Here is a 15,601-nt window from a genome sequence, read left to right on the forward strand (position 1 = left end):
CATTCATGGCAAAACAAAACCAAAAGAAACAGAGCCACCCGTAGACATAGCCGCAAATTTGCATTCATCACTAGATCGACCATCCATTTTGAAATTGAAACATGAAAAAGAAACTCAAAAACACCAGCACAACTGTACTGCAAAAGCATCATGATTCAGCCATGGTGAATCTGAAATATATATACAGGATTCTGCACTAACACTGTCCGTTGCAGCCAGAAGCATGACAAATAGCATCATCACATGCCGATGCAATGGTAAGCAACCCGCACACAATGATAACAGCACTGGAGGAATTCATACTCATACATACACCATTTGGCTCTCAGGCTGCAAAACGCTACTGCTATTGCTAAACTCCACAGGTCCATGTCATGCAATGCAATACACTTGAACGGAGGCCAAAGTTGCGTCTGCCTCAAAACATAGCGGATTAACCTAAACATCATGAGATTATCTTACTCCAATACCAGGCTGCTATTTACCATAGATGCACATGCCCACCTCGTAGCTCACTAAGAGCATTATTGCCGAAAAGAAGACAAGGCAGAAGCCACCACGCAGCACCGTGGTAATCGCACTGCAGCCACAGTGTATACGGGTACCAGGCTCAAAATCTGTGATGAGCAGCTCCATGCCTTGATTCTTTTGCAGGGACCACTTATCAGGCCCAGAAGCTACAGCTAAACTACCTATACTGATCACTTCAGCAGAGACATGGAAGGTGTTGGAGCGTGATCCAGAAATAGGAGCTAAGGATTTGCGGAGGTGTGCCGGGAACTCCGATGCAAAAGCTGGTGGAGCAGAGATGGAATCTAATATCCGCTTTCCGATGGAACTACTCTTAGCCTGCCCATCTGTGGAACACAACACAAAAAACTTGTCAACAATGTTCCTTTTACAGGTATTACAGGCACGAGCTAATGACCAGGAAATTGCATGCCAGCTGTATATAATACTGCCCCCATTAAGCAAGATTGAGCTAGATTTTCTCAACAACACAAAACAGTCTAATACTTCAATCCTGCTTAATAAGGGTAAGTATACAACTAACATAACAGAATCTGGAGCAAAAGGTATGAAAAATGTGCCTTTTCCATCATGGATCATATAGCTGACCTATTGTAATTTTCCATAGTAGATTACCTGGTAAAACAACACAATTTAACTGACTACCAGCCTCAGGTAACCTAGCAGATGATGGAGCACCAACTACAAAATTAGGTTCTAAAACCTTTTGAGTTGGACTATATGTATACATGGTATTGTTGACCTGTAAAAGTAGAAAAATGTGGGTGATCACCAGTAAACATATCTATGCTCTGCACAAAACACAGCAACTTTGTCTCTTGATTCAAACAAAAGCATACCTCTTGGGTGAGCACTGGACTATTAAAAGCATGGGAACTACCAGCTGACTCCTGTATGTTGCCCAGAATATCATTGAATAAATTGTCATCCATTGCATCATAATATGGCATACCATCATCCACCATGCCAATACCAGATAGATTGGTTGCAGGGGAATTAAGAATTCCATTCACCTGTCTAAACCCATCATCACACATGGTGGAATCAAAGGGTGCATCATAGAACATCAAAGAATCATCCTCTGGCATAACTGAATTTGTTATAGAAGAATGTGGGGGATCAATGACACTTGAGCCAAAATGGGAATCTTCTTGTATTGACTGCAACAACTGTTCCAGCTCATCAGGCTGGAAGATCTGGTCATCAGGGAGTGGAGGAATATCATTGTTAGCTCCATTTACAGTTTCCAACGAATCGGGTGTTTTCCATGCCCAACCATCCGAAGGCCAGACGGTGGATTCATTGCGTACATGGTAATCTAGATTTGCAGCATCTGCAAAATCCTTCAGCTCTAAGAACCCATCACTGGGGCTGAAATTATTAAGAAAATCTCCATCATTGGCATTTGATATCATATTTTCATTAAGCATTAAGCTATTCTGCTCCCCAGGCTCAACATACTGAAGAAAATTAGAGCCAAGGTTCGGATCACTTAAAATGTCCCCAGAGTTTCCATCTATATCTTCAGAATGGTTGCTATTATTTGAGGTATCAGAAACTGGCAAACCAATTGTACCATTCCCATTTTGATCACCCAAACCCTGAAAAAGAAAACAGCGGTTATCAGAACGAATATACCAATGTGTAAATTTGATACCAAAATCAAAATGAACCGAGTATGAAAAAATGGATCACCTATACATCATAACTTACATAAAAAAAAGAACCCCTGCATGGATGTACAGTAAGCTCATTTAGATTGACGAAATGCTTTTTATAACAATAAAAAAAACTTATTTCCAACTTGCTTGGGAAAAAAGGCTATGTTGCTGTTTGTTTTGTTGGTGTTGTTCGATAATCTGTACACTGTAGCATGATGTGGAGTTCACACCATAAAGTCAAAGATGGATGGCAACACAGAATCCCAACCTTTTAATGCTCAGAAATGAATACTATGACATCATGACTGTTGCAGTCGTGATCTCATATAACTTTGCTACCTGAGAAAAAAGTAGCAAGATTTATGCCAAAAAGACAAACAAGTCAGTGTCCTTGCTAGACGGCATGGAATAGAATTCCAAAAATACAAGTTACAAGTTACATACAACAAGCTAAAGACCAATGCTGGAGGAAATCCAGCAACCCTGTTAAGAGCAAGGTGGATGATTAATCGATATGTATTTAGAAATGTAAGGCTTGACAAATCATGTTCTGTCGTCAAGGTGCACATGGCCCATTTCGATGATGAGCATAACCTGGGTCCCCTAATAGATTACGTGCCTTCAACTGGCATCCTAGAAGAAGCGTACTAAGGCCCAAGAGGAACATACAAATCCATGACTTGACTAGTCAACCACTTGTTTAGTATTGTCTTTGGTGTGACAGTTATACAAATTGCACTTGCACTAGCATAATTCACAACCTTTTTCCTTCAATCAGATACTAGAAGCAACCAATGAAAATTCCAATACTAGGCAAACCAAAATCTGCCTTGAAAACATGATAACAGCTCTACAATTATTAAAACCCACCTATAGAACCACCAAAAAACAGAACGTTCAACAAGTTTCTTTTTTAGATTAAAGAAAATTCAACAAGTGAATTCTACAATATTTAGAAGAAGTGTCCTTTGCCTATAAAGCAATGTATTATTATCAAACAAGGTACCAAGACCACTCGAGATAATCAGTGAACTACTACAGATGGCAGAAGTAGTGAACTACAGAGCATAGGTTGGTCATTCAAATGATCAACGTGATGCCTCCATTTGAAGGTTCTGATGCATACTTCAAACATTAAAGTGGCATGTTTAAAGAGGGAAGCAGGAAGTATTCAGTGTATGACCAAAGGCTTTAAAAAAAGGAACAAAAATCCTACACAGTTGCACATAAGCAAACAATATTAATGGCTCATATAGAAGATTTATCAGAATAATTCATATAAATAGGAGTGCACTGTCTAATCGACGAAAAATGAGATGTAAGTATCAAGCGCTTCTTCAGGTGCCATTCAATTTAACTGGAACAATATAATGGTTTTAGAGGGATAGCAAGTACAGATCCTCTTTTTTATGTTATCCTCAGGTTTCGGAGGCTAACAAGTACAAGACCTAAATGTGTACCTCAAAATGAATTCTATATGTACAAAAACCACGCTGACAAATAAGAAAGATGCAAGGGCGGCTATACCTGAATGAGATCGCTCATTTGAAGATAGCCTTTCTCCAGAGCACCAGGGATCTCCTTAGGACCGGGGGGGATCTCATGGTCAACAACAGCATCACCCTCGACCGGAAGCAAACCGACATCTTCGTCATCCTCCTCCCATTCCTCCTCGACGAAGGGTGCTCCATACTGTGCCCCGTTCTGGGGACCTGGGCCAGCTTTCTGGAAGATCCGGCACACCACAAAGGAGTCCTGGAAGAACAGTCATATATAGTTAGGAGACTTACATCAGAGTATGCAGATGCCCATTTTTTGATTTTTCGCACCGGACATAGAAAACAATGTGCACGGGAGGCATGAATCCGAAGCAATTAACAAATAGACAGAATTCAATGAATAAGGGAAAAAGGGGTGGGTACCTGCGGGATCCCCGCGGCCTCTTCGCCCTCGAGGCGGTACTCGTGCATTACCCAGTTGGTGCGCTCGCCCTTGGGCGCGCGTCCGGCGTGGAAGACGAGCGTCTTCTTCATCCCGACGATCCTGGGCCCATGGCGCACCTCCCTGTCCTTGCCGGTGGTCTTCCAGTATCCCCCCGATGTGGCGCGGTTGGTGCGGGCGCGGTTGGCGTGCTTCCGGTCGAGGCGGCTGAAGAAGTACCACTGGGAGTCGCGGGAGCGGAGGCGGGAGCGGGCGGGGAGGTCCCAGGGCTCGAGCTTGTAGAGGTCGACCTCGGCGATGGCGTCGACCTTGAGCGGGCGGCCGAGGACCTTGCGCTTGAGGTAGTAGGAGACGAGCTCCTCGTCCGTGGGGTGGAAGCGGAAGCCCGGCGCGAGGGAGGTGGCCTCCGCCTCCGCGGCCGCCGGCGGTGGCGGGGCGGAGGAGGAGGAAGAGGATGGGCGGGTCATGCGCGTGCTGCTATGCTAGATAGCCCGCCGGCCTGCTGCTGCTAGGGTTGAGATTGGATTGGAGGGCAGGCGAGGGGATTGGGGAAAGTTCTTCCGGGAAGAAGGGGAGTGGCTTGGGCTATAAGAAAGCCCAGGGGCCTTTTCGGAACACCACGCCAACATTGCCAAAATCCAAGGATTTCATCATCATAATATAATACTAATTGCTCTGGGAGCCCTTTTGCGGAATTCACCCCGTGGGATGGGTGTTTTCTGATCATGACCCCATGGGAGTCAATAACAAGAGCCAGCCATGGCAAAATATATATTTGCAAATGGGGCACTAGTGAGGGAGCAGCTTGGACAAAGGAAGATGCCCAGCGGCATGGCTTGCGTTGACCGTGGACTTTTCACCGCCAACGGCCACGATTGGAAGCCACGTGCTGATGCCTGCTGACGTGGCGGGCCTACCGGGCAGTGGCCCCAATATAATCGGCTTGCGAGTCAAAGCATTCCTCCACTAAAAATAATATATAAAAAGAGACTCTGTAGGCAGTGTGTGTGTTGAGACATTCTGCGCGTGCTGCTATTACTCTGTACTAACAAAAATTATACAAGACACGCTCCGATATGTCACGGTCTCCAAAATTAATAGTTGACTCTTAATTTCTCATGTACTACAATGCTTATAGTATATAGTAACACAACCCATAACAATATATATATATATATATGCCGAAAACCATCACTTTTAAATGTCCGTCCTACGATGTATTTTTTTCTCAAATAAACAAAAGTTACATTATGGTTAAAACTTAAAAGTGATTTCCATATATACGTAGCGTCAGTATTTGCATTTCCATATATATATATATATATATATATATAGAGTTCATTTTGGCGTGCATATATACTGATGACTTCTTCAGTCCTAGATCTATCCTTGATGATGTATGTAGTATCTTGCTTGATCGATCATGGCTGAGCATTATTAATTACTGGCCAGTGTAGTTCGTCCTCATCAGCCTACCCAAGCAAGTGTCAGGAAATTAAACTACCAATGATAGATATAGATGCAATGCAAATAAAAGCTCGGCCAGCCGGTCTGACAATTCAGTAGCGCATATAAGTATATATTTTTGACCTTGCATCCAACGCAGGATTCGGAGTTAAGCATCATGCGTATATATACCTGAATTGATGAATGATACTAGTCACTTATTTAGCAGCAGCTTACCAATTCAATCACGCTAGCTAATAAGCTAAATATATGGTAAGTAGGTAGAGAAGAAGTAGCAGTGGACAATTAGCAATGCGTCTTGTTTTAGTTTTAGCGGGTCAAACGGCAAACAGTCAAAAGCAAGCAGCAGATAACAACCTGCTTGTTTCCAAACAACCGGCCGGCCAGCCTCTTTCACCCCGTTCGGCTGGTGGACAGCCTCCAGCCTCTACAGTATTTCCCTCTCACACAACTCAAGCTCCAGCCTCCAGCCACCAGCCAGGCAACAGTGTTTTTCTCTCACACAACTCCAGCTCCAGCCTCCAGCTCCAGCCTGCCGAACGGGGTGTTTATCGACTTTGATGATGTGTACTTGCTGCTTATTACAATGTATACAATCGGGTGAACAGACATGCACGTACCGTACCAATGCAACCCACGAATTATGTACTGATCGAATTGGAGTGTGCACTACGGGGCTCAGTTGCCGTGTGCCCCTATTTTGCCGTGAGCCAAAACACGGGCACACGGCAAACAGATTTGTAACCTGTTTGTCGAGGAGGCCGGCATGGCAAAACAAAGGCATATGACAAAATGTTTGTTTGCCGTGTGCTGGCTAGCAAAACACACGGCAAACTAAATACACACGGTAAACCCAAATATTTGCCGTGTGCCTTGATTGCTGCACACGGCAAATCATTTAGAAATTTTTTGATTCTCCACTCCATATTTTTTGTGGTGTCTATACATTTTATGTGGGACTCTAAATTAAGTTTTTGTATTTTTCTCTGCTAATTTAGTATATTTAACTACTTTATTTCATATAAAAGATTTGTTGGGAATAAATCAAATTTTAACTGCAAGTATTATTAGTAATGTAACGTAATTAATGAAAAAATGATATTCACGTTATGGAGTTCAATGTGAGGCCATATGCCAGAAATGGGATTTTTTTTGAAGATCTTGGTGACGAACCATGAGCATGAACGTATGGTCCTATTGTTTTAAAATTGTAAAAAAAACATCTGAAGTCTAAAAATCACAAGATTTATTAGGATACCATGATTTCATACGTGTATGCTTAGATAAAAAATTGGGAAAGATTCGCACAAGTTGTCACGTACGCTGCTTACAACTTGAACCATTTGTTTAGAAGATCCAAAGAGTTTAGAAGTAGCGATTAAGATTTCAATTCAAAGTTGCAGGCAAAGTGGTGTTTGACTTCAAATTCTTTTTTGTATGCAATGGACAACTTAGTTTATGCCATGCCCAATTTTAGTTAATTTTCGGATCGGTTTGATAATTCTTATTTTTTTCAAGTAAACAATAGCATGTGATATATACATTGAAATTTAGGTGTAACTACATGAAATAAAGTTTTTTTTAGATAAAATCTTGAATCATGAATTGTTGAGTGATTTTGCAAGGTATTTAAAGTATTTATTCAACCAAATTTAGGTAATGGAATCATGAAATAAAAGCATATGTAAAAAATGCAAAGGTATTTGAACTGTGTTTGCCGTGTGCCAGTGAGCAGAGCACACGGCAAAGGTGCGCTTTGCCGTGTGCCGTGGATCCTGGCACACGGCAAATGTGAGTTTTGCCATGTGTTTTGAATCTAGGCACACGGCAAACGGGTCGGCCAACGGTTATGTACACTTAGACGTTTTCTTCCGACATCCACTGCCTCCACGCCACTGCCTGCACACCAAATCACCCCCGCGCCGCCGCTCCGCCTCCACGCTCACCCGCGCCGCCGCCCCGCTTCCACGCACGCCCGCGCCGCCGCACTGCCTGCACGCCGCCGGGCCCGGAGCTCGCCCCTGCCCCTGCCCCGCCCCGGAGCCCCCCGCACCGCCCGGCCACCGTCTCGTCGCATGGCCGCCCCGTCGCCTGCCTTGCCGCTCCGGCCCCGGCGCCCGTCTCGCCGCGCCGCCGCGCGCGATGCCGGGCTGTGCCGCGGTGGCCCGCGCGCTCCCGCCCCGTCGTGCCGTGCCACGGCGCCCCAGCCCCGGCCCCGCCCCGCCGCAGGACCGCCCGGCGCCCGCCTCGACGCCCCAGGCCCGGCGCCCCCGCCCCGTCGCGCCGTGCCGCGGCGCCCCGGCCCCGCCCCGTCGCGCGACCGCCCGGCGCCCCCCTTGGTGCCCCAGTCCCGGCGTCCACCCCGACGCTCCCACGCTCGCAACGCTGGGCCGTGCCGCGGCGCCCCGCCCCTGCCCCGTCACCCGGCCGTGGTGCCCAGGCCCCGCCCCGTCGCCCGCCTCTACGCCCGGCCGCTCCGGTGCTCGCCACCCCACCGCGGCCCCGCAGCTGCATCGCGGCCTCGATGCCCGTCCACCGTCCCGTCGCCTGGCCGCCCCGGCTGCGCTGCGTGGCCCGCCACTGGAGCGTCCCCGACCTGAGGAGGGTCTCGGCTGGCCTCCGGTCGCCCCGGCCGCCGCCGTCGTGCTCCTCCCAACGGGAGAAGGGGTTAGCCTAGTCGCCCGAGCAGGTTAACTTCATGGTCTTCGTTTCTACTGCGTAGAATTACAGAAATTGTCATTTGGTTGCCGAATTGCTTGTAGTGGTGCAGAGCGAAGTTGCTGGGATATTTTGAAGTGACATAATTTTAGTCATTATTTTTGCAGGCGAGCACTCCGTCGTCGAACCGTGACGCAATTCGTCTGCACCAACACACGTGTCATCGCCTCGCCCGCCATCGAGCCCTAGGTGAGCACATGCGAAAGGCCCCTCTCTTGTTCTAGGACCTGCAACCAAGTTAGGCGTCTCCCGTTCGAAGGAGATACGGTTGGAAATATGCAGATCTTTGCATATTTATGACCGTATCTGTTTCGAATTGTCCATGTTTTTTGGACAGCCCGAGGATGCGTAGATGGGGTTAGTTTCCATGGTATACGCCGATCCGAGATAGAGTCTCGGCATCATCTCCCTGTTGTTCTCCGGATACACAACCTCCCTGTCGGGACATGTATTTGGAGAACAGCGGGGAGATGCTGCCGGGATACACACCCTCCCCGTACGAGGCACGAATGGGTGGGCCCGTGCAGCACCGTTGGTACTATTCAATTGAGAGATGTCAAAAGATACTTAGAACTAAATGTAAAAATAAATGCAAAATTGAAGCTTCCATCGCAGAGGCATATATTCTGGAGGAGGTATCAAACTTCACATCAAAATACTATGCTGACAACCTTTCTAGCGTCCACAATCCACTCCCTCGTTACAATACTGCGGAATCTAACTCCACCCTGAGTCTTTTCCGAGGCCAACTCGGAAGTGCAAGTGCTGCAACCATCAAGACCTTGGATATTCAAGAGTGGCGTGCTATCATGCTATATGTATTGACCAATCTTTCCGAAGTTTTGCCCTACATAGAGTAAGTTCTCAGCATTCATTTAGTTCTCAAGTCATTTCACTTTTCTGCATCCAACCCTATCATTCGTCTTTTGTATAGAGAATTTCATATGCAATTCTGGCGTCGATCAAGGGCGCCTAGTGTAAGGATCGATGGACCAAGAGGGGGGGTGAATTGGGCCTTTTTCAATTTCTAAAACAAAGTAAAGCAACCTTAACTTATGCAAAGCTAGTAGGGCACCAATTCACCAACCGGATAACTAAGCTACCTACACAAGCTAAGAGAGATAAAAACAAAGTAAAGCCTAGCAAGGTAGAGCTAAGTTATGATCTCTAAGTCAAGCACATGAGTAAATTGCAAGAAAGAAAATGCTTGAATAAAGAGAGTGGACAAGAGACGACCGGATTTTTTCCCGTGGTATCGATGTGTTGGCACACACCCCTAATCCACGTTGTGACACTCTCAAAGAGTCTTGTCACCTCCCAAGTCACCGAGACGAGGGCGCTCACTAAGAGTCTCCGTTCACCATCCCGGCGTGGTGGAGATCAAGCCACGTACAATCTTCTTCTCCGGGCTCCCACAATCCTTGGCAAGCTCCGCGAGAAACACCCCGATCACCAAGATCGCCTAGGTGATGCCAATCACCAAGAGTAACAAGCTAAGGCCTTCACTTGAGCAAGAACCGATCACCAAGAACGGATGCACACTAGCTTTTCTCTACTCAAGTCCTTAATCTTGCTTCTTGATTGATTGAATGCACAAGTATGTGAATGATGAAGCTCAATGTGGCTCTTGACTATAGTATGAGTGTATGGATGTTGCCTGGTGTCAAGAGTGGGCGAAATGACCCATTGGAGGGGTATATATATGCAGCTCACACAAATAGAGCCGTTGGAGAAAAGCTGCCAGAAAACTGCGTAGCGCCGGTTAATCCGACGTCCCTCCAATAGTCATCGTCGGTTTAACCGGTGAATGTAAACTGCCTCTTCTGAAAACTAGCCGTTACAACTGGGGCAGATTAACCGACGTATCATCGGTTTAACCGGTGAGTGTAGTTGTCCACTGATCAACTGAAAAACCAAGTCTCTGGACAACTGCACCGACGTTAACTCAAACCTATCGTCGGTTTAACCGGTGAGGACAACTTTTAAATTCCCCTGAAAAACCATCTCACTGGTCAATTGCACCGACGTCTTGATTCAAACAGCGTCGGTTAATCCGGTGAATAGAACTTGAATTTCCCTGGAAAAACCAACTCTGGACTAATGCACCGACGTTAAATTCAAACACGTCGGTTTAACCGGTGTATTGAATTTGTCCAGACTCTGCTGACTTCGTTTAACCGACGTATGGAAAATTGAGAGCGTCGGTTAAACCGGTGTATAGACTTTTTCTGATTTTGTCTTTTCTGATTTGAGTCTTGAATGAAATCCAAATATTCTTGAGATATAGTTTGAGAACCACTTATTTGAACTTCTAGAAACCTGAGTGACCATAGTGTGCATCCATTTTCAAATGACCATGTCCATGCTCAAGTTACTAAGCTTTAACCCCTCTTAATAGTGCGATCACTACAAAACTATAAAACCTATACTAACCTAAGTGTCCTTCTCAACCTTGTGACACTTAGGACTAGAAAGATCCTTAGCCTTGACATAAAATTGAGTTGAATACCGAGATCGCCTTTTTGAATAATGAAATTGAGGGGTCTCTTTTGACATATGACCAAATGAGCGATAACGATCTATTAAGCTGCACAAACTCATTAGTCACAATAATGGTTGTCATTAATCACCGAAACATACCTTGAGGGCCTAGATGCTTACAATCTCCCCCTTTTTGGTGATTGATGACAACATAACCATAAATAACGAGAGAGCGAGAAAGATAAAGCAAGATAAACACAAGCGAACTCGAAAAGAAGGACCAAAGAGCTCAACGGCTCAAACGAAATTCATAGATATGTCTCAAAGCACGGCATACTCAAGCGACAAATGTACATATCCATGAACTAACACCAAATGTGATACAAAGAATCAAAGTCCTGATAACTACGAGCTCTCTCTAGCTCTACCCTCCCCCTAACTCTGGTGCTCCCCCTAACACCTCTCCCCCTTTGGCATCAAAGCACCAAAAGGCGAGCTACGGGTCGTGCTGTCGTGGTACGGCGACGAAGCGGTCCGGGTCGTCGTCGTCGGACGGAGAACTCTCACCCTCGGTGACAGACGGAAGCTGCTGGTCTGGGTCTGAGCTCACTGGGGGAGTAACTGTCGTGGAGGCTCTCGTGCTGGCACTGCCTGGTAGAGGATCCGTAGAAGTCGTAACCGGGTCAGCAGAAGAAGTATCAATATCTGAAGAGGTGACTGCTGAGGCTGCCGGCTGCGTCGACTGTGGAAGCAGGGACTCCTCTACTGCTCCTCCCCCTGAAGGTGCTGCCTGAAGTGAGGAAGGGAGGGCGACCGACTGAACCGCTGACGGTGAGTCTGAAAGAGTGTGGTCGCCGGCAGTGGTGAAAAGAGCGGACGACCGGCAGACCCAAAGAGTGCTGACATCGAGAATGTGGTCTCCGGTGTCGCTGTAGTAGCTGAGGCTGCAGTAGGAGCTAGAGGAGGAGGAGCTGGTGTGACGGCAAGCTGAGGTGCTCCAACACCCTGAAGGCCTGACTGTCCTGGCTGCTGCGGGGCGAGTCCGGTGTGAGAGTAAAGCTGTGAGATCATCCCGAACATCGCCATCATCCCCTGCTGCATCTGCTGAAACTGAGCGTCTGTCCTCTGTGAAACTCTATCGATAAGCCCGACAAAACGCTCCTCGGTCGCAGCCCGCTCTCGGGCGGCCTCTCTCTGTATAGCAGCAAGCTGAGCCTCATGAGCTCTCCTGGCCTCCTCCTGTGCAAGCCTGTCCTCTCTCTGCTGAGTCACGAGCTGCTGTAGAAGTGCGGTGAGCTCGGACGGCTGAGACACCTGGGACTCAGAGACTGTAGCAGGTGCTGGTGACTCTGGAGCTGGCTCTCTAGACCCCCCTGCCTCGTGGTCGTGACTAGCTGGGGCTGCTGCAGGGAAGTACTCTACGTCCTCGGAGGAGTCTGACTCAAGCTCAGACCAGTGTATCTCATCCTCTCCTCCGGGAAGCTGTGCCTCGGCGGCAAGCAGTGCCTCGTCCTCCTGTGCCACACGGGCCTGTGCCTCTGGTGACAACTGTGCCATGGCAGCTCTCTCTGCCTGTCTGCCCCTCCTCCGGTCCTGTGGAGCTGTCGGTCGGTAAACTGGGAACCGGGGAGCCTCGTCGTGACGGTAGGGAGCGCTGATGGGTGACTCTGCTGGCACAATCATAGAACATATATAGCTGATCCAGTGTGCAAAGGGAAACTGTCGCACCACACCCATCCCGTTTGTGATCACATCCTCTATCTCAGCCAGAATAAAGTCAACTATGTCAAACTGCTCGTGAGTGAGGATGTGTAGAAGCAGGAGCTGCTGCAGTCCTGTAAACCCCTCTGGGTAGCCACTCCTCGGTAGCAAAGTCCTCCGGAGTGCCATGTGTACTGCGTATGCCTCTGGGGTCAGCAGGCTGGGAACTCTGGCGTAGGAGGCAGGGAACGGCTGGCGGAAACACTGAGAGATCGCCTCATGAGAAGGTGCAATCCCGCCAATCATCGCTCTGCGCGGTGGATCTGCATCTCCGTAAACCATCTCGTGCAGGGAGACGTCAACTAAGTCAACTCCGAGAATCCCTGCTATCGTTGCTCTCGACAAACCAAAGACCTGGCCTCCATAAACAAAGTGTACTGCTCGACGCTCGGGAGCAATCCAGGCCGTGGCATAGAAGACTCTGACCCAGTCCTCAATATATCTGTTCTGCTCAATCTGGAGTAACCTGGGCAGGCCCCTGAAGTGAGCGAAGTGCTCTCTGACATCTGCTCCCCCTGCGGCTGTCCTAAGAGACACCCAGTCAAGCACTCTGTGCGGGAAGATCCTGTGACCCCGCCTCTGGTAGGTCTCGTAGAAACTGGCCTGAAGAAGCGTCCAGAACCTACGGTCGACTCGGCTGTCACGGGTCACGGGGAACCAGTCCTCCTCCTGAACACTCCACCTGAGCCTCTTGACCTTCGCCGCATTGGCCTTGGTCAAGTTCTGGAGCAGCACACCTGGCTCCAGACGCACAACAGTGTCCATACGGAACACTGCGTGCTCGGCCTCTAGGGCCTCGGCTCTACGAGCTGCTGCTGCTGCAGCTGTGGACCTGCGAGGCTCCTGTGGCTGGTGACCTCCTCGCGTCCTCGGTCCAGTGCGACGCTCGGTCGCTGGTGAAGTCTCTGCTGCTGGGGATGTCTGCCGAGTGCGGCCAGACCGTCGTAGAGTCGGTGACTCCTGTGTGCTCTGCCCCTGAGACTGCTCGGACTGCTCTGCCTCTGAATCTGAATCTGCAGCTGTATCTGACTGATCTGACTCTGCTGCTGCTGCCGTCGCGGCTCTGGTGGCCCTGGCACCTCTGACTCTACCCATGCCCCTGCCTCTGCCTCTGCCTCTGCCTCTGGGGTCCTCCCTGATCTGGAACGGACGAGCGCGGCCTGATGCCTGCTCCTCGGCGGCCTTGGCCACCATCTCGGCCCTCTCGGCCTCCTTCTCTGCACGAGTCCGCTTGCGAGCGGGCTTCTCGACCACAACTTCCTTACCCTTCCTCTTCTCGCGACCCATCTCGAACAGGCAATATCACGAGCACTTGGCGAGCACTGATGGGCTGCGGCTGCGGCGTGAACGGCGTGGATGCTTGGAGACGTGGAGGCTGCGGCTGCGGCGTGGATGGCGTGAAGGCGTGGAGTACAGTGGCGCTTGGCGATGGAGGCACGTGCGGCGGTGAGGGCGTGGTGCGGCGGCGGCGGCGGCTACGCGCGCAGGCGGCGGCGCAGAGCGTTTGCGCGGGCGGCGCAGGCGCGCACGGGCGGCGCTGGGCGAGCGCGAGGGCGCGGCGGCGGCGGCTCGACGTGCAGGCGAGCGGCGGCGAGTGGTGGCGGCGCGGAGGCGAGAGGCGGCGCGAGAACGAGGTCGGCGGCGGCTGGAGTCGGGCAAAACAGAGAGGAAGATGTCCGCGGGCAAGACACATATATGACAGGTGGGCCCGCGATTTTCTTTAACACCGGTTGATCCGACGCGTAGGGTTTGAACGCCGGTTGATTGCGTCGGTGTAGTTCACCCGAGACTTCTGCAGATCTGTTTTTGAACGCCGGTTGAACCGATGATGCCAAAAGTGTACTCGTCGGTGGATTGATCAGAACACCGGTTGATTGCTAGGTCTGATTTGCATTTACTATCACCGGTTGATCCGATGCTCTGACTTTTGTATACGCCGGTTGAACGCCTGAAACTTGACTGAGCTGAGACAAACTTTAGTAACGCCGGTTAATCCGATGGGTATAGATCCTTTGAACGTCGGTTTAACCGGTGAAGCCAAAAACCCCACGCTCAGCTCACTCTTCTATGCTGAGTCCAATAAACTTATTTGATTCAAATAAACTCAAGTTAATGGACTTGCATAGGCGACTTTACCCCTCAAAATAAATAGGATAGCACACTTGCTTAAATAAATTTCTTTTCAAACACAAGGAAAAGCCGCAAGAGAGACAAAGCGCCAAATAAAATGTATGAGCCATGTCATAGGAATATTGAAGATAGAAAGCTTCAAACTCATCATGACATTGCTCACTAGGCAATAACGCACCTAACACTTTGCTCTTTTCACTTTTCATGAATTAAGATCTTGTATATGAAAACAAGTCTCATTTTCATCAAGTGATCTCCTTTGTGACCCTTACGCATGCAATGATAATGCAAGCTACAACCACATGCGAAAGTAAAGTAAACATGAAGTGCACATCTATATGACAAGAAATGCATAACAAGAAATTAAGATCTACTTGTCAAGTTTGAACCCACGGGAAGCTTCTTCATGATGAGCCTTTCTACAAGCCTAGAGGAAAACAAGTGGACCACCACCTCTAGCTAAACCCTTGCTCATCACTATCTTACCATGGTTAGACAAGTGTCCTATATGTATGCATTTTTCTATATGACATGGCAACTTACATGACGTTTGCCGCATCTAACACATTAAGCTCATTCCTTAGCCTAACAAAGGTACTCTCGTCTAAAGGTTTTGTGAATATATCCGCCAATTGCTCCTCGGATCTCACACCTTGAAGGGAAATGTCCCCCTTGGCTTCGTGATCACGCAAGAAGTGATGGCGAATATCAATGTGCTTTGTGCGAGAGTGTTGAACCGGATTCTTGGCAATTTTTACGGCACTTTCATTGTCACAAATGAGTGGGATCCTATCTAGTTTCACACCAAAGTCCAAAAGGGTTTGCTTCATATATAGGATTTGGGCACAACATGCACCGGCCGCTATATATTCCGCTTCCGCAGTGGACAAAGCCTCGGAATTTTGCTTCTT

General features: G+C 48.5%; 1 protein-coding gene across 1 annotated transcript; it reads right to left on the reverse strand.

Annotated features, from left to right (window-relative positions):
* Positions 1 to 110: 110 nt before the first annotated feature.
* Positions 111 to 4,761, reverse strand: LOC120713116 (NAC domain-containing protein 53-like). The gene is made up of 5 exons (XM_039999105.1): positions 4,115 to 4,761; positions 3,720 to 3,947; positions 1,371 to 2,132; positions 1,147 to 1,273; positions 111 to 857 (listed from the first exon to the last, which is right to left on the reverse strand). Exons 1-5 carry the CDS (start codon positions 4,598 to 4,600, stop codon positions 478 to 480), a joined length of 1,983 nt encoding a protein of 660 aa, XP_039855039.1. The 5' UTR covers positions 4,601 to 4,761; the 3' UTR covers positions 111 to 477.
* Positions 4,762 to 15,601: the final 10,840 nt, after the last annotated feature.

This window comes from Panicum virgatum, chromosome 6K (genome assembly GCF_016808335.1).
Source record: "Panicum virgatum strain AP13 chromosome 6K, P.virgatum_v5, whole genome shotgun sequence".
Lineage (NCBI taxonomy): Eukaryota > Viridiplantae > Streptophyta > Magnoliopsida > Poales > Poaceae > Panicum > Panicum virgatum.

Coding starts and splice junctions, on each gene's coding strand:
- LOC120713116 (XM_039999105.1), bottom strand. CDS start 4,600: ATGACCCGCCCATCCTCTTCCTCCTCCTCCGCCCCGCCACCGCCGGCG. Junction 3,948..4,114: donor AGGCCGCGGGGATCCCGCAG/GTACCCACCCCT, acceptor CTGTTCTTCCAG/GACTCCTTTGTGGTGTGCCG. Junction 2,133..3,719: donor AAATGAGCGATCTCATTCAG/GTATAGCCGCCC, acceptor TTTCTTTTTCAG/GGTTTGGGTGATCAAAATGG.